General features: G+C 42.6%; 1 protein-coding gene, 2 non-coding genes and 1 pseudogene across 4 annotated transcripts; 2 read left to right on the plus strand and 2 right to left on the minus strand.

The window, feature by feature from the left end:
* Window positions 1-576: 576 nt before the first annotated feature.
* On the minus strand, window positions 577-692 carry LOC139581968 (U5 spliceosomal RNA). The gene has a single exon (XR_011676297.1). It is a non-coding gene; the product is annotated as a U5 spliceosomal RNA (small nuclear RNA).
* A 5,154-nt stretch (window positions 693-5,846) lies between these two features.
* On the plus strand, window positions 5,847-9,958 carry LOC139580387 (putative nuclease HARBI1). Of its 2 annotated transcripts, none has more exons than XM_071409016.1 (9): window positions 5,847-6,997; window positions 7,085-7,261; window positions 7,352-7,413; window positions 7,496-7,582; window positions 7,670-7,953; window positions 8,033-8,068; window positions 8,167-8,721; window positions 9,003-9,114; window positions 9,209-9,958. In XM_071409016.1, the coding sequence occupies exons 7-9, from the start codon at window positions 8,653-8,655 to the stop codon at window positions 9,577-9,579; spliced, it is 552 nt and encodes a 183-aa protein (XP_071265117.1). In that variant the 5' UTR covers window positions 5,847-6,997; window positions 7,085-7,261; window positions 7,352-7,413; window positions 7,496-7,582; window positions 7,670-7,953; window positions 8,033-8,068; window positions 8,167-8,652; the 3' UTR covers window positions 9,580-9,958. Both variants share the same exon structure in this region, with proteins under 2 accessions (XP_071265117.1, XP_071265118.1).
* Window positions 9,959-14,471: 4,513 nt separating this feature from the next.
* LOC139580282 (hormone-sensitive lipase-like) lies at window positions 14,472-25,327 on the plus strand (annotated as a pseudogene).
* On the minus strand, window positions 18,680-18,795 carry LOC139581965 (U5 spliceosomal RNA). The gene has a single exon (XR_011676294.1). It is a non-coding gene; the product is annotated as a U5 spliceosomal RNA (small nuclear RNA).
* Window positions 25,328-25,536: the final 209 nt, after the last annotated feature.

Consider the following 25,536-nt stretch of genomic DNA (forward strand, 5'->3'; position numbering starts at 1 on the left):
TCAGTTTTACAGCTCAACTACAGTTCCTGTCCTGGCCAGTCTATTGAGATACTGTAGATCCAGCTAATGTATTGATTACTCTCTCACTCTGTTGAGTCAGGTGTGGGTGTGCCTGCGTGTGTATTTGAAAAGGCCTTAGGCATCTTATTCTGTCACTTTCATCTCCTCTCTTTCATTCCTCCCATCTTTCACAAATCTGAAAATACAAGATCAACTCAAATCAAATGATATTTGACACATGCGCTGAATACAATACTTACAAGCCCTTAACCAACAATAGAGATGGGTTCCGTTGGGACTATGACAGGGACACCTCTTACCTGCACACAATGGGCCAGGACAGGGTCAAAGCAGCCTACGCCCCCCCCCCCCCTCTCAACATCACCAGCCCCACACACTTCATTCCTCCTTCTCACTGGTAAGCTACTGCTACACACAACGTACACATTGCCTGCACCAGTGGTTCTCAACCAGGGGTACCAGAACCCCTAGGGGTGTCCAAATGGATGGGACACCCGATGTCAAACATTTCTTTAAAATACAATTGCCTTTTTTTTCTTTTTAACAAGTGTAGGAAGCCCAGCCTTGAAGCCGGGCATCAATAAATTTGTTGATACTCATAATATTCCTCTCCACGGAAATCTCTAGTAAAAGGCGAAAGATTTATGCGATCTGAAGAGAAACCAGAGTGTACTACCGATAGAAACGAAACCGTTCCGACCGACTTCTCGGGCTTACCATTCATAGTCATGGTTAAATGAAAAACAAAGCAAAGCTCTATACTGCGGATATATCACACACATACATAACAGTCCGCCACTGCAAATAAATAGTGAAGTTTGACAAGTGTCAATGCTTTATAACTTGATGTATTATTCACACAAACGAAATGCACGCTGGGCATTATAGAAATAACTTCCTGGTTTGACCCGTTAATTCGTTAAAAGTATTTAATCTGCAACGCCAGTGTAATTTCAACAACTAAGAAGAGCAATGTTGCCGTAACAGTTTAGCTACCATCAAAAGTCTATCAAAATTGGAAACGGCGTTAGATTTATTTATATTTGCCGACGGGACTAAATACAAGGCTTCTACATGGAGCATGCGCCGTAGAGACCAGCAAGCAACTTCTTCACAAGCCAGGCGAGAAGCAAGGGTGGCAAAAAAGATATTCAAATCCGCATGTAAATCGCTGGACTTTACACAATTGTATGTAACCACTGTCTGCAACAAGGTATCAACCTAGAAGTCTACAAGTAACTCCATGATAACGTTTTGGTGTAAAATATTCTACCAACATGTTTTAACAGTTGTTTGACTTTTGGATTGCTCTGCTACTGGTGATCAGTGGCGATTTTAGCATGTAAATCTTAGTTGTGCAAAAAAATTTAAAAAATTAGATGCAAAGCCACTACACACCATTTTGTTAGGCTTATGTGGTCAAAAAATGAAGGAAAATACAAATCACGAGGAATCCACTTTTATTGACAATATACCGACGCACAGACAGCGCATTGAGCAAACAAAACAACCATCGCAATATCAACTGAAATTATTGTCTATTACTGAACTTTTTGTTGAAAACAAAAATATACGAATGGGAAGAGACCGTCACTGGCAAGCATGGTTACAGACCCAACAACATTATATAGTATCTCCTCCTCGTGGAGAAAAGCACATGATATGATTATAATACACAAAGTAAGCAAAACAATAAAATCATTCCAACATTGCCTAAAATGATAAGATACAAATGATAAGCAATATAACAATTAAGATGTAGAAACTATGGCACAAGGGACCGATGAGTGGATGAGAGTGAAGCCGTCATTTTGATTAAGACATTAATGAGTTTGTTCAGCACTTTTGAAATGTACAGCGACAGAATTCAGAACATGGGCCATTCTTACAGTATTATTCTCCCTGTACACCAAGTCAGAACTGTAGGATAAATAACGGGGGCATATAAGCAGACAATGAAAGCTCTTACAATATTTGATGATGACATTTCTCTAAAACAGGCTATAGGCTACATGTGCACCACCAAGTCAGAACAATAGGCTAAGTTGTGACGGGGAGCGAGACCAAATTCTTCGCCTGTGGGAGGCGGTAAAAAAGTTTGGCATTTCTCAACTTTATGCAAATCACAAGCGAAGAACGCTGGGTGACCAATCACATTGAGATATGAACCTCCGCTATCATAGCTGGTCGTATTGACTTCAAGACACTGAATGGCATCAATGAAGCCTATGGATTGATTAGAATATAATATAACTTTATTGTTCCAAGGATGCAAGTGGTATATACATGTAGTTATTACCAAGCATGAGATCCCCACATTGTAGGGGATTTAGGGAGAAGGGGAGGGGTTCACCGACGCAGCTGATATAACCTATGGGATTTAGGGAGAAGGGGGGAGAGGGATGAAGTGAAGGAGGGTGACTGTAATTGAGGAAATATGGTAGTTAAAGAGACAGTGCTCAACAGGAATCTGTGTATGTGTGTGTGGCCTCACCTAGTGTCTGGATTGCCTCCCCTGCTGCGTTGTTGGCCCCCAGCCGTGCAACATCCTGCAGAGCAGCAGACCTCTCCTCTGACACACGGCGGGGGGCTGCAGGTTCCCTCCTGGTCCTCGTGTCCATCCTCATGAAGTTATGCAGAACACAGGTAGCCTTCACACATGCTTGAATTCTCCCAAGAGGGAATCCCAGATGGCCCTGGTCACACTCGCGACAATTCACCCAACCGTGCAGTGCCCTACACGGTAACTGTAGGCAATCGTTTTGAAAGAATCTCCAATTGCAAGGTACAATAAATATCTGTAGAAATATGTAATTATTAGACTTTTACATCCCCAGGTTATTGTGGATTACTAACGTATAATATCTCCTATAACAAATCATGATAACATTGGACAGATAGATGCATGTGCAAACACGTGCATGTGTAGCATGTGACAACAGCAGAATCATATTAAGGCCTTCATACAAACTTTCTATCCTGAATTCTTGACACCCAAATCGAATGTGCTGCTATATGTTGCCAGCACACCCAGAAGCGAGCCACTCTGGGCGGCAGGCGGCAATTTACCACGTACTAATGTACACAAGCCGCTAGCATGAGACACATGGGCTACCAACAGCTTACTACACAACATACACTTAGTATTTCTTTCTTAGCTGCTGTATACATATCTCCCCGGTATATTACATCATTTATGTAGCAGAATACAAGACATATTTTTGGACGCACTGTTGTTGTGCTGTGCTCATTTGAACGTGGCGTCTGACATTCTCTGGATTTATGGTGCATTCAAGACTGGGAACTCAAAAAAAGGTTGAAACATATTGTCTGTGAGCTTCAAGTCGGAGCTCTAGAAAGAGGCCCGAGTTCCGACTATTTTCCCAGCTGTGTTGAATGCGCCGAAGTCTGAGATTTTCCAATTCCGAGTTTCCAGTTGTTTTGAACGCGGCAGAAGTCATGCTGGATTGACAGCAGGGCCAATGTTTTCAACCTTTTCTGGCCCATGGTGTTGCATGTGAATGTTTATCCTTTTAAGCTTGGAAAAGAGACCCTTAAACCCAGACTTGGACCACACACCCTCTCCACCGAATAACAGGCAGGGGAAGCAAAATAGTGATTGCTTTGCTACGCTTGCAGTTAGCCATTGATTAGTTCTAAACCACATTTTATTTGTGATTTCCGACTTATGTAATGTTTATGTCCAATGGCCGAAGAGCACCGATACGTTTTATCTATAATTTTTCTTAATTTGACAAGGATTGAAAAGGATTTTCCAGTAGATTGTCGACGTGATTCAAGATGACCGCTTGTCTAGCTTGCTAGCTAAGATTGTGAAAGTATCATGTTGACATGATCAATCCTTGAGCCTTCTTGGATGGGCACTTCTATGGCAGCACCCAAGGGGGCGTGAACTGCCTAGCTCTCCCTATAGATTTGGCGGTGACATAATGTCCCAATGAGTGACATAACACTGAGCCAATCACGGCGCAACTAGAGAAGATTAAACGCCTATGCTCTTTATTTCCGCTGGCTACCTCTCCACCACAGAAAGGACTGAGCTAGGCTGAAACACCTGCATTTTGGAACTGCCTTACTGAAGAAAGAGACCATGTTTGTATGTGGCTTTATTAGCTCAAGGACATTGTTTGCAAACTGATATGTGACATGAATTAATGCCAAAATAACATGCAAGGCTCTGCCTGAAAGAAAAACAGTGAAGCACTGGATATCGCCTTATTAGCTCACTGCCTAATAGGCCTACAGAAAAGTCTACCCAATTCACCTAAACTAAAGGCAAGGCCTTGTGATGATGTTCCTGTCTGTGAACCATTTTCCTCTGTTTCTACCCACAAACAAGTTATTTACAAGTTATTTAAGACATTTTGTTATAACAAATACCAGAATCTGGTTACTTTTAGGCTATCATTTATTTAGAAATGATTTTGTTGGCTTGGTATCGCCAACCTGCTCCCTCACCACCGCTGGCATGGCACCTAGGTGAACGCACCACTGAAGTCACACTTTTGGGCACAGGGTGCCCGCCTCTCAATATCAGACACTGTGTTAGCACTGTTCATTAAGAATGTACCTGTTTAAAGGACTGAGTATTACAAGTTAGGGTAGGTCTTTTAAGAAGCCCGTTCGCCATGTAGTTAGTTGCTAAAGTAACATGTTGTTGGTTATTCACTCCCACACAAATGTAAGTTTAGCCTATGAAATGTTTACGGCAAAATGTGTATATTCATTGGACAATATAAATTGGGAATTAATCTTACCAGGACAGTGGACGTGACCTTCTTTGGAGTTTAACGGCAGTTGGCATCCATTATGTTGCATTACTGCCCCCGACTGAACTGTAATATAAACCCATTTTACTTTGTGATACAAAATGGAAAAAGGGGGGGGGGAATGTACAAAAATAAATAACTAACCCTACACTCATTAAAATTCCACTACTCGACCCTATCTGCTCCTGCACCATGCCAACGGCCTTGGAGGACGGGACACCACCACTCGACACACCCTGTAACTCTCCTGAAGTCAAATCTCATATACCCAAATACATCTCTGCAGCTGCCACCACATCTATTTTCTGTGATTTGCGTTCCATTTCTGCAATACAGTTGTTAACTATTGCTATGAACGCTAAGAAGCCAACCTTACTGAAGCATATATCAGTCATTGGCCGATCCCTCGGTGTTGGCACAGATCTACTACCCTTGACCCATCCTCCTCTATTTTCTTCACTGCTTCAGAATACAACACTTTCTGCACAACTCTGACTCTAGTCACCTCAACCTGCCTCTCTCGCACCGGACGCTTCCGATCCCCAGCAACATCTGTATTTATTAATGGATCCTGTCATGGAACATTCTAATCAAGTGAGAGTGACTGTCATTTCTTCAAACAATCTTCTTTATTCAATATCGATTAATTATTGCAATAATGAGGCTGGTCGGCACTACACCCTTGAGTGTTAGTAATCTAACCTTTACACAAATGCAGAGTACTATATATAGCTGACACTAAAAATACTTAGGTGGAACCAATCATGACTATCCCATGCAGACCAAGGAGCATCATAAGCCACTCTGGGTTCATCCAGTCGTTTTCTGCACAGGGTTGTTGTCTTAACCCCACCCTAGTTTGGTTTCCCAGATGCAAGGACGATTTAGAGACAATAAGGGATCATTCTACTCCTAAACTATCCCTAGTAAAACACATTCTTGTCTATGTAATGCAGTGTTTAATTCATTTGTTAGCTCAACCATCTCCAGTGACCATACGCCCAGATTAGCTGCAGGGAAATATTGTAGAGACCATAAAAACAGACACTAACAGAACAGAAATGACTTACTATTAGTTCAATATGAATTGTTAACCAGTAAAATCAAATAAATACGTAATTTTTCGCCCTCACAATCCCCATTAGCCCTGGGGTCCGGCAAAATTAAGGCAGTTAAACAATGGGCATCCCTATAGTCGACAAACACAACTTTATCCACCGAAACTACACAATCCTCTATCCCATGCCCTTCTACACATTCCCCACATTTTGGAATCTCCCTCCAAACTACTGCGACATGACCATAAACGTTGCAGCTGAAACAGAACAGTGGATTCAACAAAGGTTCTAACAGGATAACTGATATATCCTAACATGACTTTGTCAGGTAGAGACTGACTCAAAAGGACAGTGACTCTGTTAATAAACCACGCTCACAACCTGGGGCCTGTTGCACAAAAGTAGAATTAAGACATCCGGGATAAATGACTCAGCTGAGCTCAATGAAGCCAAAACATGTGCGTCCAGGCTTAATTGGTTGCACAAAGACCAAGCCAGGATGAGCAGACACGGATTCATTAAGCCAGGTGAAACCAATCCTGGATAGGTGCGCGCTCACGGCTCACTCAAATAGACCCCGCCACAGATCACAGATTAACTGATTTACCATGGCAACTAGAGCCGCGTACTTTTCCCCGTCGGAAGCACAAATCCTCATGGAGGCATACGAGGAGGTAAAAGATATAATTAAGAAGAAAGGCAACACCACCACAGTGATAAAGCAAAGAGAAAAAGCGTGGCAAAGTATTGCAGACCGCCTGAATGCGTAAGTAGTGCACAATTACACACTCACCGCTCCGCTGAAACATCACAATTACAATTCAAATATTTAATTCACATCTCCAAAAATGCAGTTGTACTGTAATTATGAAACGGTTAAATTTTTAATTGAAATGCACTGCAGATATGAGTGAAATTGTGTAAAGTAACTCCATCACACTGTATAAAGCTATGATAAATTTTTTGATATTTTTACTGAAAACAAGACAAAAATACCAAGTAATTTTTTGCAGTGTGACTCCATTAAATGTGTGTGTGTGTGTGTGTGTGTGTGTAGATTAAACATGAACGGGCCAAAACGGACATGGCAGCAGGTCAAAATCAAATACAAGAACATTCTGCAGAATGGTATGGTCCCTGACTAATATTTAACAAAGCACAAGCATATATTGTACCCAGAAGGTGCCTGCTCACACATTGTCTGTACTGTTTTAGCAGTGAAAAAGAATACCCACAGACAAGGCACGGGTGGTGGGTCACCAAAGGCTGACCGTACCCCAGCAGAGGACATGGCCTTGGAGCTAAATAAAGGCAGGCCCGTCTTAGAGGGGATCCCTGGGGGGAAAGAGACGAGCATAGGTTCCTCCCAAGATGCCACCCGCTTCATTCAAGGTATGTCCTTCCATCTCTACATGGGATACAACCACATTCATATTGAATCAATTTGGACTGTCTGACTTTGGTTTACCTATTGCCTTGCAGTGTCTGGCAGCACTGTGTTCCTGTTAGAGCCACCAGCACAAGCACCAGACGATGCTGATCCAGTGAGTACTCCATCAAAGGCATACTGTAGGCCTGGCATGTCTTGTCTACTAGCTTCAATATGAATCCGATTAAATGTGATAGGGTGAAGGCCCCAGTGCAGCAGCAACAGCACATGATGGAGACGATGATGAGGAGGAGACCATCTCTCTGGATTCCAGAAGGCATGAGGTATCATGTTAAGACTGTGAAAGTACTATTTACTCTACAATGGTGAGGAGTCCTCATCAAAATCAAAAAATCTAATTTCTTTTACAGGACCCAGATGCTATACAGTGGGAAAACCAGCCTGGCAACATAGTGCGTATTAATAAAAGGACACCACATCCTGCCAAATTCCAGCTGCGCTAATTGTATTGTGTTCACAGAGCTCACAAGCTATCAGAAAGTTGTATGGCAACCACCTCCGGCGCCAAATAGAACTGGCAGACATAGACATTCAGTACAAGAAGAAAAAGATGGAAAATCTTGCACTGGAGTCCGAAATAAAAAAGAGGACAATTAGGAAACTGGACCTTGAAATAAAAAAACTTGAGAGGGAGGTGAGATATGCCTTCAATGTACACTGTATGCTAACTGTAACACAAATGTATTAATCATTATTTTTCTTTCCTCCCCCAGCTCCAAGAAGATGACACAGCTCAAAATAAAAATTAGGTATATTTTCGTAAAGTCAAGTGAGCCATGACATATGAGCTCTTATTGTGAGCACACAGGACGGTGGCATCTTTCTAAGGTTTTTTTTATTTTCCCAGCAATCAGTACAACCAAGTCATCGTTATAAGGCATCGCCCTCTTTTGCCCACCCCCCCAGCACCAGGTGTGGCCACTAGCCTATATGAAGGCCCAAAATTGTGTGTTCCTTTCTGCTCTGACAATGGCATGCCCATTCGTGCGAGATGTGGTGGATGAAGAAGCACTTGTGCTGAGGAGAGCCTTCAGGCGAGAAAGGGTCTTCAGGGACCGGTTGGACCCACTGGCCTTCCCTGATGACCATCTATATGAAAGATACAGGTTTTCTGCAGATGGCATCAGGTATCTATGCAGACTACTGGGTCCCAGGATTAAGCACCGCACTGCACGGAGCCATGCGCTGAGTGTGGAGCAAATGGTTTGTGTGGCCTTGCGCTTTTTTGCTAGTGGAGCCTTCCTGTACTCAGTGGGGGATGCAGAACAGCTGAACAAGGCCACAATTTGCCGCACAATAAGGAGTGTGTGTCTGGCTATCAAAGCATTAGCAGATGTCTCCATCTCCTTCCCTGGCCACAGAAGACTCTGTGACATCAAAGAGGAGTTCTATAGGATTGCAGGTAAGAGGATCTACAAATTACAGGACAACTGTTAACACATAGTAGGATACTCATTACTTTGTGTGACAGGTTTCCCCAATGTCATTGGTGCAGTGGACTGCACACACATAAGGATAAAAGCCCCCTCAGGTGCCCATGAGGCCGATTTTGTGAATAGGAAATCCTTTCACAGCATTAATGTTCAGGTGAACATAACTTTTTGATATTGTCCATTGACGAACACTCTGCATTGCCAGTGATGTGCATTGATTGGTGTAATATTCCTCATCTTATGATTTCAGATGGTCTGCAATGCTGACTGTGTGATCAGCAATGTTGTGGCAAAATGGCCTGGCTCAGTCCATGACTCCAGAATCTTTCGGGCCTCTGAAATCTATCAGTGCCTATCACAAGGTAAGCCACACAACCCCTATTTATAACCATCATGGCTGTGTCAAGAATATCACTGTGTTTATGAGGTAGTAATGATGAGATTTTGTGTTGACAGGTGAATTCTCTGGTGTGTTGCTGGGAGACAGGGGGTATGGCTGCCAGCCTTTTCTCCTGACACCTTTCACAGACCCCCAGGAAGCACAGCAGGCCTACAACCATGCCCATGCCAGGACCAGGGCCAGAGTTGAAATGACCTTTGGCCTCCTGAAGGCACGCTTTCACTGCCTTCACAAATTAAGGGTCAGCCCTGTTAGGGCATGTGATATTACTGTGGCTTGTGCTGTCCTCCACAATGTGGCCTGCCTGAGGAAGGAGAGGGCCCCCAGAGTGCCACCAGCCATGGACTGGGACAATCCGGCAATCTTCCCTGATGACGACAGTGGTCGGCTGCTGAGGGACCAATATGTGTTGAATTATTTTAGTTAGTATGTGTGCTTTCAATTTTGGTTAAATATGTCCTGCGGTGGCAGAGGAATTTGGGTTTTTTTGGGTTCGTTTTTTGACGAATTTGGCCTCATGATGTTTGTGCGGTATACTGTGTGTAATACAAGGCTGCAGGGAGGCTACTGCATCCATTCATTTGTCTGTTCAGTTGATGTGTATGGATTTGTCCTGCATTTATTTTAGTGTGCAGACATGCAGGGTGTGTTATATACAGACCTTTGAATGTGTATGTATCATTTTGTATAATATGCTTGGATTCTGTGCTTTCCATCTTGTAGAGTCACTGTGACTTCAGTTTCGAAAGGAGCTGATGGTTTACCTGCTTTGTTTTGTCCTTATTCAATAAAGGAACATAATGTTACACATTGTGTTTTTATATTCATATGGAATGTGTATTTGTTTATATGACAGAGTACTAGGGCCACACTGAAGAAAAAGGATAAAGTCATAAATTTATGAGGCTGGTTCTTTCTGCAGAAAAGCTACATATTGTTTTTACAGTTTTGATACTTATGACAATGTGATACTTAATATTCTGGCACATCAGCATGTCTTTGTTTATGAAACCATACTGAAGTACAATTTCACGAAATGCCCCACATCTGTCATTTTAACAACTGTCCTCCTTTAAAACAACTGGTTACAATATTATGACTTGTGTTTTTTTCCCCTCTGTGGCCCTAATATTCTATCATTTTATATATAGCCTTATAGTCTATGGGAAACTGTAAATTATCTAATGATAGCAACATCATCTAAAAATCATTTTTTATCCAAAATCATTGAAATTAATGATCACAAACGTTTAAATAATAACAGTGGGTCTAGTTATATGTGATAACAATGTATAGTGAGCAGTGAAATAACTATTGGTTTCCATTTGTGGTGACTGCTGACTGACATTAGGGATGAGATTAAATAGATCCTGGAATTTAGCCTGGTCTGGAGCAGGCTAGCTCCACAGAATAAATCTCCATGGTAATTTATACCATAACATATCCTCCTGCCCCCTATCCATCTTTAGTGCAACCGGATTACGGATCAATTGAGCCAGGATCACCAAGATATCCTGGCTTAATCCCTTATCCTAGTTTTGTGCAACAGGCCCCTGGTCTGCGTCGCACCAAACAGCGGGCATCACAAACACCAGGAATCTTCAACGTCAATAACTCCACCTCCACACTTAACGCTACCCCAGAAAGGACGTCACATTTTCACCGCGCCCTGTTCAAGTAGCCTAAAGGCGTCCGTATGCTTTCCCAGCCGAAACAGTTAGAAGAGTTTGTGCATACTGTGTATTATGATGACATTTTGTGACGTTTTTCTTTTCGTTTTTTTTGGTTGTTGGGGCACACACATTTGCAGCAAGCCGAAGTCGGTAGCCGAAGAGAACACAAATTCGTCGGTGATTGGTCAACAGAAGGGATTCTTCATTAAAGTCTTTGTTGTCAATCAATGAGAGACGACTCATTTTGATGTACATTTTTCCATTTATAAATACTGCACCAAATATCTGAGTTAGATGTAAAATTGCTCAACTAAAATCTCCTGGGCAAAAAAACGTCAAAATCAATGATAGATTTCTTGAGTTATTTTAGATTAATTCGGACTATTTTGAGGAAGTGTATACTGTCTACGGCGTCTCAAAATGGACAAACAAGAAAATGTATTTTAAGGGAGTATGCGAGCACACTTGTTTGGTTCTCCTAGCGTACTTCGGCTGCCGCCAGCCTCGAACGGAAGCCTGCTGATGCTTTTACTGTCGTCTCTTCTCAGTGAGCCGCGCGCTTCAGGGACCACACTAGCCCTTGATCATAACTCTCAGTTCCATTACACATAGGAGTAAATGGAAGGCGTCTTCTGTACCGGGGAGTTGTGAGCCCCGGTGCTCAGTCTGAACATTAACATGCATCGCGTGCCGTACGGTTTCAGAAGCATAAGGACTTCATCTTTCATATCAGTGAGAAATTATTTTCATAAAACAAAAGGTTAAATTAATACACACATTTATAGGGTTTCCACATGGCCATATTACAGCGCTTGTTTACAGAAGACAGATGGAAGACAGTTAATTATCACAGCTAGTCCACTCTGTCTGCGTCTCTCAACACATTTGTGTAAATGACTAAACAGGAGGACCACAAAGATGTTGTTACTGAATAATACTGTTGGCTGCAACTGTTTTAAAACAGTGTGTACATTAAGTGTTTATTTTGCATTTGTGAAATATTTTAATATGATGAAAGTAGAGGGATTTATGTTCTAGAACCGTACCACAATTGAGAGTCGATTCACGTTTATATTGAGTATTTGGCTGTTTTCACTTCCAGAGTCAACTGGCCTTTAAACAGAACATGTAAAGTCCTTGGACTACAGGAGTAAGTTTAGGTTCCTTTAGTTAACGATTGGGCCACATGTCTTCTCAATCTATGCATCCTTACAGCTTTATATTAACTGTAATATATAAAACAATGGCAACGATGAACTAAATACACCAAAATGAACAACATTTACAGGAGTTGTACACAGATGTTCAGGGTGGTGGAATCTATTGATCAAACTAAGTTAAGCAAGGTCTTCAAGGTAGGCTATCTATATCACCTTTACCTTAATGGCCAATGGAGCCCACAATGGGTCCTAATTGGTTGTTCTCCAGTTTAGAGTCCACTGATGTCCCTCTTGAATATCAATAGCCAACGAGCATCAACCCCCCCCCAACCCTTATTTAATTGGCCAATGTCCAGCAGACAATGACTGCGTTTCAAACTCACAAAAGACACACCCTCCTCCACTTACCCTCGTCTTATGCCCTTTTGGGAATCGCGCTGCCATCTTTGTCGTTGGTCCAAATGATTAGCTATGCAAGGGAAGTTAGCAACTTAAGTCCCTCGGTCCTCATTTTCTGTTTATGTTCACTTCGGGACCTGAAACGCTCCATAATTAAATTTGCGATGATTGTACATCCGCTAAAAAAAAAGTCCTCCAAAACTTAAAACCAACATTAATATGAAGAAGTTAACATAAAGACTTCTTCGTAAAGACGAATGTAAATAAGTTAGAAATTGTGCTACTAATGCACATGACAGCTCAAACACGTATCATAAAAGTAATGATGTTTTTGTTTGGTTAGCTTTTGGAAACGTTAACTTGCGTACATAACTTTCCCTGACATCACACTTACGGCTGCAAAGGGTCAGAAACTTTCTGGTACATTTCTGGAATTTTTCCATGGGAAGTTGAGCCCTGGAATTTGGGGAATTTTGCTTAAATGTATCAAAAAAGTTAGCTTATAACAGTGAGCCTTTTTTGTGGGATACACATGAGGCAATTCTAGGTCTTGTGGCATATTTTGGTTAATTAAACTATCCTCAAGTCAGTGGAATTGCAGCCCTCTGCAAGCACAGTGTATTCTTCCATCACATGTACAGCTGATTCTGAAGATCTTGCATGCTAATGAGATGCTATTGAGCCCTCACTACTACAATGTCTGAGCCAAGGACTACATGCTTTCTGGTAAGTTTTGATTACAATACTGGGTGGGGTGAATATTTTATATGACATACATTGTTTTTTGTTAACTAGTAAATAGTAGCCTACAGCAAAGTGTGTTTAAATCATTTCTAACTTGTTAACAATTTCTGCTTGTTAGTTTTTGCTACCATGTGGGGTTTAGCTTGCTTGAGCCTGCTAACTGAGGAGTGTTAATTCACCTGTTTCCTTACATGTTTCATTTTTAAAAAATATCTTAGAAAGGAGATGTTTAATCGAACGGCCTGTCTATCTGTACTTGGAATTGTATTTGTTTTTTTTTACTCATTTTCCCCCTAATCTTCACAGGAAAATGCCACGGGCACTATCTGATGTGTGGAGACATTTCACTGCAGCTAATATAGAAGGAAAAGCTGTGTACATTTGCAAATACTGTGCCAAATCATATGTGAAGGATGCAACAAAGATGCAGAATCATCTAGCCAAGTGCATAAAGTTCCCTCAGCGCTCACAACAAGCAACCTCTGACAAAAATCCCTCTACTTCTATTTGAGGTGAAAATTATGAATCAGACACCTTATCGATAGCAACAGCTCATGGTCCTCCTGGAATCAGAAGTGTTTGACTCAATGGAGGAACGTAGTCAGAGAAATGCTGATGAATGTCTTGCTCGAGCTGTTATGCATTTAGTTCACCTCTGATGCTCACAGGCAATGTGTGTTGGAAAAGACTTCTGAATGTTCTTCGCCCAGCATACACCCCTCATACCAGACATGCTTTATCTACTCATTTGCTGGATGCAGAGTTCAACAGAGTTCAATTGAAGGTCAAGCAAATCATAGAAAACAGACTGTATTGCAATCATCTCTGATGGGTGGTTGAATGTTCGTGGGCAAGGAATAATTAACTAAATCATCTCCACCCCTCAACCAGTATTCTACAAGAGCACAGACACAAGGGACAGAAGACACACCGGTCTCTACATTGCTGATGAGCTGAAGGCAGTCATCATTTACCTTGGACCACAGAAGGACTGGTGACAGACAATGCTGCGAACATGAAGGCTGCTTGGTCTAAAGTAGAGGAGTCCTACCCTCACATCACACCCATTGGCTGTGCTGCTCATGCATTGATTCTGCTCCTCAAGGACGTCATGGCACTGAAAATAATGGATACACTACAAGAGAGCCAAGGAAATGGTTAGGTATGTGAAGGGTCATCAAGTTATAGCAGCAATCTACCACACCAAGAAAAGTGAGAAGAATAAGAGCACCACATTGAAGCTGCCCAGCAACACCCATTGGGGTGGTGTTGTCATCATGTTTGACAGTCTCCTGGAGGGGAAGGAGTCTCTCCATGAAATGGCCATATCACAGTCTGCCGATATGGACAGCCCCATCAAGAGGATCCTCCTGGATGATGTATTTTGGGAGAGAGTGGTAATCAGCCTTATACTCCTGAAACCTATAGCAGTAGCCATTGCACAGATTGAGTGAGACAATGCCCTCCTGTCTGATGTTCAGACTGCTTGCAGATGTAAGAGAAGAAATCCGTACTGCCCTGCCCACTTCACTGTTGCTCCAAGCAGATGAAACTGCAGTCTGAAATACATCAAAAAGACTTCTGCCTGAAGCCCATACACGCTGCAGCATACATGTTGGACCCCAAGTACGCTGGCAAGAGCATCCTGTCTGGTGCAGAGATCAAGGCCTATGGTGTCATCACTACCATGTCTCGCCACCTTGGCCTGAGTGAGGGCAAGGTTCTTGGCAGTCTGGTGAAGTACACTTCCAAGCAAGGGCTTTGGGATGGAGATGCAATATGGCAGTCGTGCCAACATCTCATCAGCCACCTGGTGGAAGGGACTTTGAGGATCTTTCCCCTGTTGTCTCCATCATCATCCTCCAAATCCCACCAACATCAGCCGCCTCAGTGCGCAACTGGTCCTTGTTTGGGAACACATACACCAAAGCACGCAACAAGCTGACCAATACAAGGGTTGAAAAATTGGTGGCCATCTGGGCAAATTTGAGGCTTTTTGAGCCTGACAACGAGCCATCCTCAACAAGGTTGGAAAGTGACAGTGAAGATGAGGCCTCAGTCTGATGTTCAAGAGGTGGACATTCAGGAGGTCACGGGAGAAGACATGGAAGCCTGAGAGGACACCCAAAGCTTTAGTTTCTAGACTATCATTGAAGTAGCCTGGTCTATTTATTTATTGGTCAAATTACTTCACCACCAGAGCACTACACAGCTGATTCAAATAACCAACTCAAACTTTGATTATGAGTCAGCTGTGTAGTGCTAGGGCAAAAACCTAAACATGCACCCAGACGGGGCCCCAGGACCGAGTTTGGGAAACCCTGTTCCAGAGCGCGCGTTATTTATGTGATAATGCCCGAGAAGCTAGTGTTCGGAGGAAATATTGGCACTAGTGTTGTTTTGCTCGAGAAGAAGTCCAAACACCGGCTTCAAGGGCATTAACTAAATGGTGTCTAAAAGAAGTGAGATAATGTCTAGATGCTTTTTATAGTGGAGATCAAGTTCATAAATTGCTTGCCTGGGCTGACGAGACAGTCAGATTGCACAGTCAGAGTAAATAGGCATTTTAACAGCATAAATTTAGCCGGTAGTAACTTGTGGAATAGACAATGGCTGGAATGCAGTATTAACCAATCAGCATGAAGGATTAGACCCTACCACAGCTACCGAGTGGATAACGCTGTGGGCAGCGCTACCTAGTGGATAAAGCTGTGGACAGCGCTACCTAGTGGATAAAGCTGTGGACAGCGCTACCTAGTGGATAAAGCTGTGGACAGCGCTACCTAGTGGATAAAGCTGTGGACAGCGCTACCTAGTGGATAAAGCTGTGGACACCGCTACCTAGTGGATAAAGCTGTGGGCAGCGCTACCTAGTGGATAAAGCTGTGGGCAGCGCTACCTAGTGGATAAAGCTGTGGGCAGCGCTACCTAGTGGATAAAGCTGTGGGCAGCGCTACCTAGTGGATAAAGCTGTGGACAGCGCTACCTAGTGGATAAAGCTGTGGACAGCGCTACCTAGTGTATAAAGCTGTGGGCAGCGCTACCTAGTGGATAAAGCTGTGGACAGCGCTACCTAGTGTATAAAGCTGTGGGCAGCGCTACCGAGTGGATAAAGCTGTGGACAGCGCTACCTAGTGGATAAAGCTGTGGACAGCGCTACCTAGTGGATAAAGCTGTGGGCAGCGCTACCTAGTGGATAAAGCTGTGGACAGCGCTACCTAGTGGATAAAGCTGTGGACAGCGCTACCTAGTGGATAAAGCTGTGGACAGCGCTACCTAGTGGATAAAGCTGTGGACAGCGCTACCTAGTGGATAAAGCTGTGGACAGCGCTACCTAGTGTATAAAGCTGTGGGCAGCGCTACCTAGTGGATAAAGCTGTGGACAGCGCTACCTAGTGTATAAAGCTGTGGGCAGCGCTACCTAGTGTATAAAGCTGTGGGCAGCGCTACCTAGTGGATAAAGCTGTGGACAGCGCTACCTAGTGTAGAAAGCTGTGGGCAGCGCTACCGAGTGGATAAAGCTGTGGACAGCGCTACCTAGTGGATAAAGCTGTGGACAGCGCTACCTAGTGGATAAAGCTGTGGGCAGCGCTACCTAGTGTATAAAGCTGTGGACAGCACTACCTAGTGTATAAAGCTGTGGGCAGCGCTACCTAGTGGATAAAGCTGTGGACAGCGCTACAGAGTGGATAAAGCTGTGGACAGCGCTACCTAGTGGATAAAGCTGTGGACAGCGCTACAGAGTGGATAAAGCTGTGGACAGCGCTACCTAGTGGATAAAGCTGTGGACAGCGCTACCTAGTGGATAAAGCTGTGGACAGCGCTACCTAGTGGATAAAGCTGTGGACAGCGCTACCTAGTGGATAAAGCTGTGGACAGCGCTACAGAGTGGATAAAGCTGTGGGCAGCGCTACCTAGTGGATAAAGCTGTGGGCAGCGCTACCTAGTGGATAAAGCTGTGGACAGCGCTACCTAGTGGATAAAGCTGTGGACAGCGCTACCTAGTGGATAAAGCTGTGGACAGCGCTACCTAGTGGATAAAGCTGTGGACAGCGCTACCTAGTGGATAAAGCTGTGGGCAGCGCTACCTAGTGGATAAAGCTGTGGACAGCGCTACCTAGTGGATAAAGCTGTGGACAGCGCTACCGAGTGGATAAAGCTGTGGGCAGCGCTACCTAGTGGATAAAGCTGTGGACAGCGCTACCTAGTGGATAAATCTGTGGACAGCGCTACCTAGTGGATAAAGCTGTGGGCAGCGCTACCTAGTGGATAAAGCTGTGGACAGCGCTACCTAGATACTTGAGTAAAAGTAAAGATACCTTAATAGAAAATGACTCAAGTGAAAGTCACCCAGTAAAATATTACTTGAGTAAAAGTCTAAAAGTATTTGGTTTGAATATACTTAAGTATAAATAATTTTAAAGTCCTTATATTAAGCAAACCAGATGGCACCATTTAAAATATATATGCCAAGCCAGGGGCACACTCCAACACTCGGAAATAATTTACAAACTAAGCATTTGTGTTTAGTGAGTCCGCCAGATCAGAGGCAGTAGGGAAGGCTAGGGATGTTCTTTTAATAAGTGCGTGAATTGGACCATTTTCCTGGCCTGCTAAGCATTCAAAATGTAACGAATACTTGGGTGTCAATGTAAGGAGTAAAAAGTACATTATTTTCTTTAGGAATGTAGTGGAGTAAAAGTTGTCAAAAATATAAATAGTAAAGTACAGATACGCCCAAAAAACTACAGAAGTAGTACTTTAAAGTATTTTTTACTTAAGTACTTTACAACTCTGTAAATTAGCGTAATTTAGAGCCGGGGGCCTTACAAGTAGTCCATCAATGTAAGTAAGAATGTGTACTTAACTGACTTGCCTAATGAAATAATGGTTAATAAAAAATGTAAAAAACACAAATGTTGGCCTTAGTAGATAGCAAGCAGGAATGAAAGTAGATAGCAAGCAGGAATGAAAATAGATATCTTCCTGGTATGGTGAATGCACCTAAAAAAGCGTATTGGCATAACAGGCCTTCAGCAGCCCTATAAGGAGGGCCACCCCTCCTATTGCCTAAACTAGAATAGTGGTCGGCAATAGGTTTGGCCTTTTCTCAGCGAATAGTCGGCAGAACAGAACATAATAGCAGCCCAATTCATAGGCCTAAGCTACAAATTAAACAATGTTTAACACATTTGTTTACTATACTATATAATAAGTTCAATGTCAGTAACCAACACAATAACATATCCTAATATTTAAAATCTGAATACACTGATAAAATCAACAATGTCTATTAAATTCGTTTGTGTTAATGTTTCTGCCAAAGGTAACTTTGTCCACACGCTACTACACAAGTAGATATAATTCACCACCTACCACACATTTTCAAACCACATTGGATGAAGTTTCCCGTTTTCAACACCAACCAAAACAATTTGACCACTCCCTCTATTTTCCTCCAAACATCAATACTGCAATTGGTGTGAAAGTGATCCAATTGCTTAAGCCATCCCATTCTACAATACGAATTTTACTTTCAACAAGTGTAGGAAGCCCAGCCGTGAGGCCGGGCATCAAAAAATTAGTTGATACTCATAATGTTCCTCTCCACGGAAATCTTTAGTAAAAGGCGAAAGATTTATGCGATCTGAAGAGAAACCAGAGTGTACTGCCGATAGTCAAACACAGTTCAGACCCAGTTCCCAGCCTTACGCTTCATAATCATGGTTAATTGAAAAAGAAACCAAAACTTAAAATCACCGATACAACACAACCACACATTTCAGTCCACCAATGCAGATAAATAAAGAAATTTGACAAGTGTCAATGCTTTATAATTTCCTTCAGTCTTCACACAAAGAAATGCACGCTGGGCATTATATAAATCACTTCCTGTTTGACCTATTCAGTCGTATAAATTATTTCATCTGCAACGCCAGTGTAATTTCAGCAACGAAGAGCAATGTTGGCGTAACAGTTTAGCACCATCAAAAGTCTACTATCAAAATTGGAAACGATGTTCAATTTGTAACATTTGCCGACGGGACGAAATACAATACGCTTCTACATGAAGCAAGCGCATGCGCCGTTGAGACCCGCAAGCAACTTCTTCACAAGGCAGTCGTGAGAAGCAGGGATGAGGGGCGGCAAAAATGATATTCATATCGGCAACATTTAATTGCTGGGCTTAACACAATTACATGTAACCACTATCTGCAACAATATATCAACTTTGAAATCTGAACGTAATAGTTTAGCAACATGTATTATGGTACTACGGGTTAACTTGTCCCCACTAAGAACAATGTCTAATTGGTGACACAAAAAAAGCTAAGTTTGGAAAGAAAATTGGTATGTGAATGATGGTCATACTTAGGCGAGTAAACTGTAAAAGGGAAATAAATGGCTACAGTTGACACTTTTAGCTATTTGATGAAATGTTTTATTATAAATGGGACTTTTTTTCTTTGTTGTTCCTTAGCCTTACAATATGTACAATTGCAAATATTATTTGAATAATGCAAGATTTGAAATCCCAGCAGTCTTTAAAATGACATTCAGGAGAAAAAAATTAACAGTTGTTTTTAATTAATTTAAACAAGTATTTATTGGAATCGAATATAACTAATAACATGTAATGACAATAACTTGTGTTACACTGTTATTGAATTAATGAATTGAATTAACATCAATGTTACACTGAATTAATTCTGTGTAACATTGATGTGGAAACTCTTATGCTCTGCTACTGCACAATTCTAATTTGTACATAGGTCACAAATGAAGTTATCCTCAGTCAAATTGGAGCACAAGTCATGAGCCCACCTCCTGCACTGCTCACACCTAATCCAGTCCCCACCTGTGACTGAAAACAGCTCCTCACAGAAAATACATTCTGCATCCCCTTCTTTTGTGGCTGGTTGTGTTGCAACAACCTTCTTTGACAACAACTTTCTTCCAACACTTGATAAACAGGGCAAAATAGAAACAGGCCTATAACAGTTAGGATCAGCTTGATCTCCCCCTTTAGGTGCCATGAGAATACTCAATGGGACTGAGCTGTACAATACAAAATAAAAACAAAGCATCCTACTCATGTCTAGGCTCTTTAAATAAAGGACCAACCGTGGCTGCATTTCAAGCAATGGGAACCTCCCCAGAAAGGAGAGACAGGTTATAAAAGGTTGGAGATAGGCTTGGCGATGATAGGGGCAGCAACTTTAAAGAAGGGTCTAAACCAGGGGTGTCAAACTCATTTCGCATCGTGGGCCACATACGGCCTAGGGAGATGTCAAGTGGGCCGGACCATTAAAATTATACCATACTCTGCTATAAATAACCAAAATATCATGTCTTTCCTTTGTTTTGGTGTAAAGAAGCACAAGAACATTAGGAAAATATTGAAATTTAATGAACTATCCTTTTACAAAACATTTCATGAAACACCTCATATTTCCTTAGACAAATGTGCAATTTACTTTTATCATTCACAAATATGCATTGCAACTGATCCCACTGATTGTACAAAGGCACAAAACTTTAATTGGTACTGAAAAATATAGTAATGCACTTTAAGATTAAATGAGACTTTTAAAGAAAGGAATTTTTAAACCACTTACACATACGCATATAAAATCTAAATGTAATCCCTGCGTACACCTTACAAACTAAGGAGAGTGATTTTAAATGTGTAATGAAGAAAGTGTTCGCCTGTCCTGTAAATCTGTAAACTTCATACATGAAACATACATACACATACAATACATACTGAAAATTTATGGAGTTGTATGAACAGTAGAATTCCATCACACAACTTTTGTTTTGAAGCTGCTGACTAACATTAAAGTGCACATTTTTTAAATCACCACAGTAAGGATTCATCTTCACAGAGCTGTATTCTTTCAATGCAAACAGTATCTAAGGCAGCATTTTAAAGGTACCGAAATACCGAAACTTGTTGCAAACACACCAAGCACGAAGGTTTTCCGTGCATCTCTGTAAATAAATAGGACGTGGTCCATTTTTCTTTGAAAATTCTACACTCCTTATCTACTTTTCTCCGTTTGGATAACGACATTTTGGCTAATGAGGGTGTAGCGGAGAGGTAGAGACCAAGGTATTAACAACGTCGTAACAAGCAGCAGATGGCGCATTGATACCGTCTGCTGTTTTCAGTCTGTCTCAGTGATGCGGCTTGTCTTCTACTCTGATGGAAAGAGTGCGCCCCTTAGCGGATAATCCATGAATTGCAGCGAATTAAAAATATTAATTCCATGTCTTTTATGCATTTTTTCCACTTTCAAATTATCCTGCGGGCCTGATCGAACCTCCTTGGGGGCCGGTTCCGGCCCGCGGGCCGTATGTTTGACACCCCTGGTCTAAACCATCTGACTGAGATGTTTTTTTTGGGGTCCAGTTTAAGGAGTTCTTTTAGCACCTCGGACTCAGTGACCGCCTGCAGGTAGAAACTTTGTCGCGGGGCAGTGGAAAAAGAGGGAGAAGCATCGGGATAGTCACATTAGAAGGGGTGGGAGATGAAGAAATGTTGGACGGGCAAGGAGGCATGGCTGAGTCAAATAGGACTCCTGATTTAATGAAGTGGTGGTTAAAGAGCTCAGCCATGTGCTCCTTGTCAGTAACAACCACATCATCAACATTAAGGGACACGGGCAGCTGGGTTTATTCTCCAGGTCTACAACCGTTTTCCAGAACTTCTTGGGGTTAGACCCATAGAGAGATAACTGCTCCTTAAAGTAACTAACTTTGGCCTTCCGGATAGCCTGAGTGCACTTATTTATCATTTGCCTGAACGATAGCCAGTCAGCCTGAGTATGTGTGTGCCGAGCCTTTCGCCAAATGCAATTCTTGAGGTGGAGTAACTCTACAAGATCACGGTCGAACCAGGGCTTGAACCCGTTTTTAATTCTAATTTTCTTTATGGGGGTGTGTTTGTTAACAATACCACTGAAAATATCAAAAAAAGAAGGTCCAAGCGTCTTCGACAGAGGGGATCAAGCTGATTCTATCCCATTTTATAGAGGCCGGGTCATGAAGGAAGGCTTGCTCATTAAAGATTTTTAACAAGCGTCTATGACAAATCAGGACAGGACGTTTCACTGAGCAGCCATGACGAACACAGGCTGTAAAACAGTTTTCACTAAGGTCATTACAGAAAACACCAGATTGATACCTATCAGGATTGTTTGTGACGATAACGTCGAGGAGAGTAGCCTTTTCTGGGTGTTTGGAATCATACATTGTGGGATTGGTCATTATCTGAGAAAGATTTAGGGAGTCCCATTGCTTTAAGGTGGTTTAAGCATGTCCCAGTTTAGGTCACCAAGCAGGACAAATTCAGACTTAGTGTAAGCGGCCAGGAGAGAGCTTAGGGCAGGTAGGGTACAGGCCGGTGCTGATGGAGGACGATAGCACCCAGCAACAGTCAACAAAGAGCTATTTGAAAGTTTAATGTATAAAACCAGCAAATCAAGTATTTGGGGAACAGACTTGGTGGAGACAACCGAGCACTGAAGGTGATCCTTGGTAAAGATTACCACTCCCCCACCTTTGGAAGATCTGTCTTGCCAAAAAAGGTCATAACTAGAAAGGTTAACAGCAGTATTCAAAACACTCTTCCTTAACCACGTCTCAGTAATGACCAACACATCTGGATTGGAGGTGTGAACCCACACTTTCAATTGATCCATTTTAGGTAATAAGCTTCTAGTGTAAACGTGCAGAAAATACAGGCTTTTATGAGAGCAGACATCAGTGAAGCAGATAGAGCACAAGTCAGAATTGGGGCTAGCAACAGTAGATGGGCCAGGGTGTACATCCATATTTCCAGATATCATCAACAGTAATACAATCAAGGCACGGCAGAGGACAGGGAGAGCTCCGCAGTGCTGATTTATGACACCCGAATGTGCATCAGATGACAACAAGATCATATTATACAGCAATTTCATCAGGTAACATGAATACAAAGCCGGCGAGAGGTGGTTAGAATAGGATGGGAGGCCAAAAGTCTGTGTAACCAATAGAGAGTCAGAGTCCCGAGTGTGGGTACAAACATAGTCTGTCCCACAGTTGGGTAAAGAAAGTTTGTAGTCAACAAAGTATGCAGGAGTCATGAGGCAAATAACAAAATAGCAAAATGCACATTTGCTACTAGTGCGGTTGCTAACTTGCTAATTCAGCATAAATTGTCTAAATGACCAGTAGAAACACATTCATAACCATAAAGGGGTAACTAGCCCCCTATCTACATTTTTCTCTCTAAATGAGTGGATTGTTTATCTGGAAGCTTTCCTACTTGTATATTTATATTTTAAAATCTATAGATCAAACTTCATTGGAATACATCTACAATTTCAAAAGATTTGATCAACTTACCACAAAATAGGTTTGTTGAAATATCTCCAAAAGTTGTGATGACACAGAGGAAATGTTTTCTTGAGCAAGAGCAGTGGCAGCCAGGGAAAGTGTTGGGAAAATAATTTGGTGACATCTTGTGGTCTTAATGTGAAGTAAAGGTGTGGGGCAGTTACCCCCAGTACCCTAAACGTTGTTTGGCCTACTACAGGTGATATAGTCTATCGCCCTGAAAAAAAAACCACGGCAAAGCATTGGATATAGTGGCCTAATCAGCGCACTAGCCTAATAGGCCTACAGAAAAGTCTTCCCAATTCACCTGAACAAGAGACAAGACCTATTGCTGAATCGCTTCTTATTCGGGCCAAATAGGCCTTGTGACGATGTGCCTGCCTGTGAACTATTTTCCTCTGTTTCTCCCCACAAACAAGGTGTTTGTTATACTCTTTTTAAGACATTTTGTTATAACAAATACCAGAATCGGGTTACTATTAGGCTATCATTTGTTTGTGAGAAAAACATCTCTGCTCTGTCTGGCCTCCCGACTTGCTGTATGGTTAACCATCATGGCGCTTGGTGACATGTATGAGAAAGATTCAGGACCATGGTCGTGCCCTGGAACCGGTGGTTTTTGGCTTCACCACTATGATCTGGACTCAGATACCCTTGGGAATGGTAGGGCAGAATTATCACTGTCAATGTGATTGTCAAGAGAATGAGAGACAATCATACAGTCAAAAGACATATAGCTAGCAACAGAGTGGCAATAGAAGGATGGAGAGATGGAGCTCCTTAGTTTTTTAACCACATTAATAATCTAAGTGTACATTTTACAACTATTTATTCATATTTCCAAACCAACAATAATACAGTATAATCTCATCTCTCAGGTGTTGCAGTCTTTCCTTCTGCACATCATCAACAAGGCCCACTACATTGCCTCTAACTGCCACGGGGCCTTCTTCAAGGCCGACCACAATGGCTCAGAAATGGAAGGCTACAGCGGGGCCCTGTGTCAGCTACGGGCCCTCCTCTATATCACCCAGGGAATGCTCCACGACAACTGTCCCGGGCAGCTGTATGGAGAGCAGGACGAAGAGCTGAGCAGGAGGTTGGTGAGGTAGTACACCTCCATGCACAATGTGTGCTTCTATGGCCGCTGCCTGGGCTTTCAGGACAGTCACCACCAGAGAGAGATGCTATATAGAGTAGACTCATGAGACCATTAAAAAATATATATAAAACATTTAATTAAATCAGGTTTACTCCGGGCAGAGCTAAATATACTTGGTGGTACAGTAACCGAAAAAGGTTGAGAACCACAGTTATAAAGGCCTGTCACTTTTTGGCAATTGGTCATTGTGAAACATGGACTAAGCTGGTGTATGATACTGAAATCCACATTTTCCCTATGTCTCCCCAGTTCTCACCTGAACCCCTCGTAGGAACCCAGTTCTTTCTCTCCTCTCGCCCAGACGGCCGTAGCCCACTCGGTCAGCAGGAAAATGACCATGGCAACGTTGGACCTCTCCTGGTGGGGGCTCCCGTCTGATGGGCGAAATAGAAGGAGCACTGGAGTAGGAAGCCACGGCATTTGGATGGAGTCCCATCATACTTGTCTGGGAGGTACAGTTGGGCATCGCTGACCTGGGCGGACTGCTGGGTAGGATGGGGGAACTGGCTCGCTGGGACGACTCGTGGTAGAAGGCCCTCCGCTATTTGAAGGTGAATCCTCTCAGTTGGTGTCGAGGCGGTGGAGGACTCTGAGGACCTCACCCATAGCCGTACCCAGTTGCACCAGCTGATCGTGGTGTTGGTGGAGTAGGTGTCCCTGTTCGTCGATCGTCTGGGAGATTGCTTTCTCTTCTGCTCATTCCATATTTTGAGGAAGTATTCTGTAATGGAGATGCAGGGAGTCAGGAAGCCGGTGCAGTTGGTGAGTTTAATAATGACGAATATGGAGCGATACAAAACAAGAGAAGCGTCTGGACATGAAAACAGAACCATTACTGCCTGATGAGTGAGGCTACAGAG

Source organism: Salvelinus alpinus, chromosome 7 (genome assembly GCF_045679555.1).
Source record: "Salvelinus alpinus chromosome 7, SLU_Salpinus.1, whole genome shotgun sequence".
NCBI classification, from domain to species: Eukaryota; Metazoa; Chordata; class Actinopteri; order Salmoniformes; family Salmonidae; genus Salvelinus; species Salvelinus alpinus.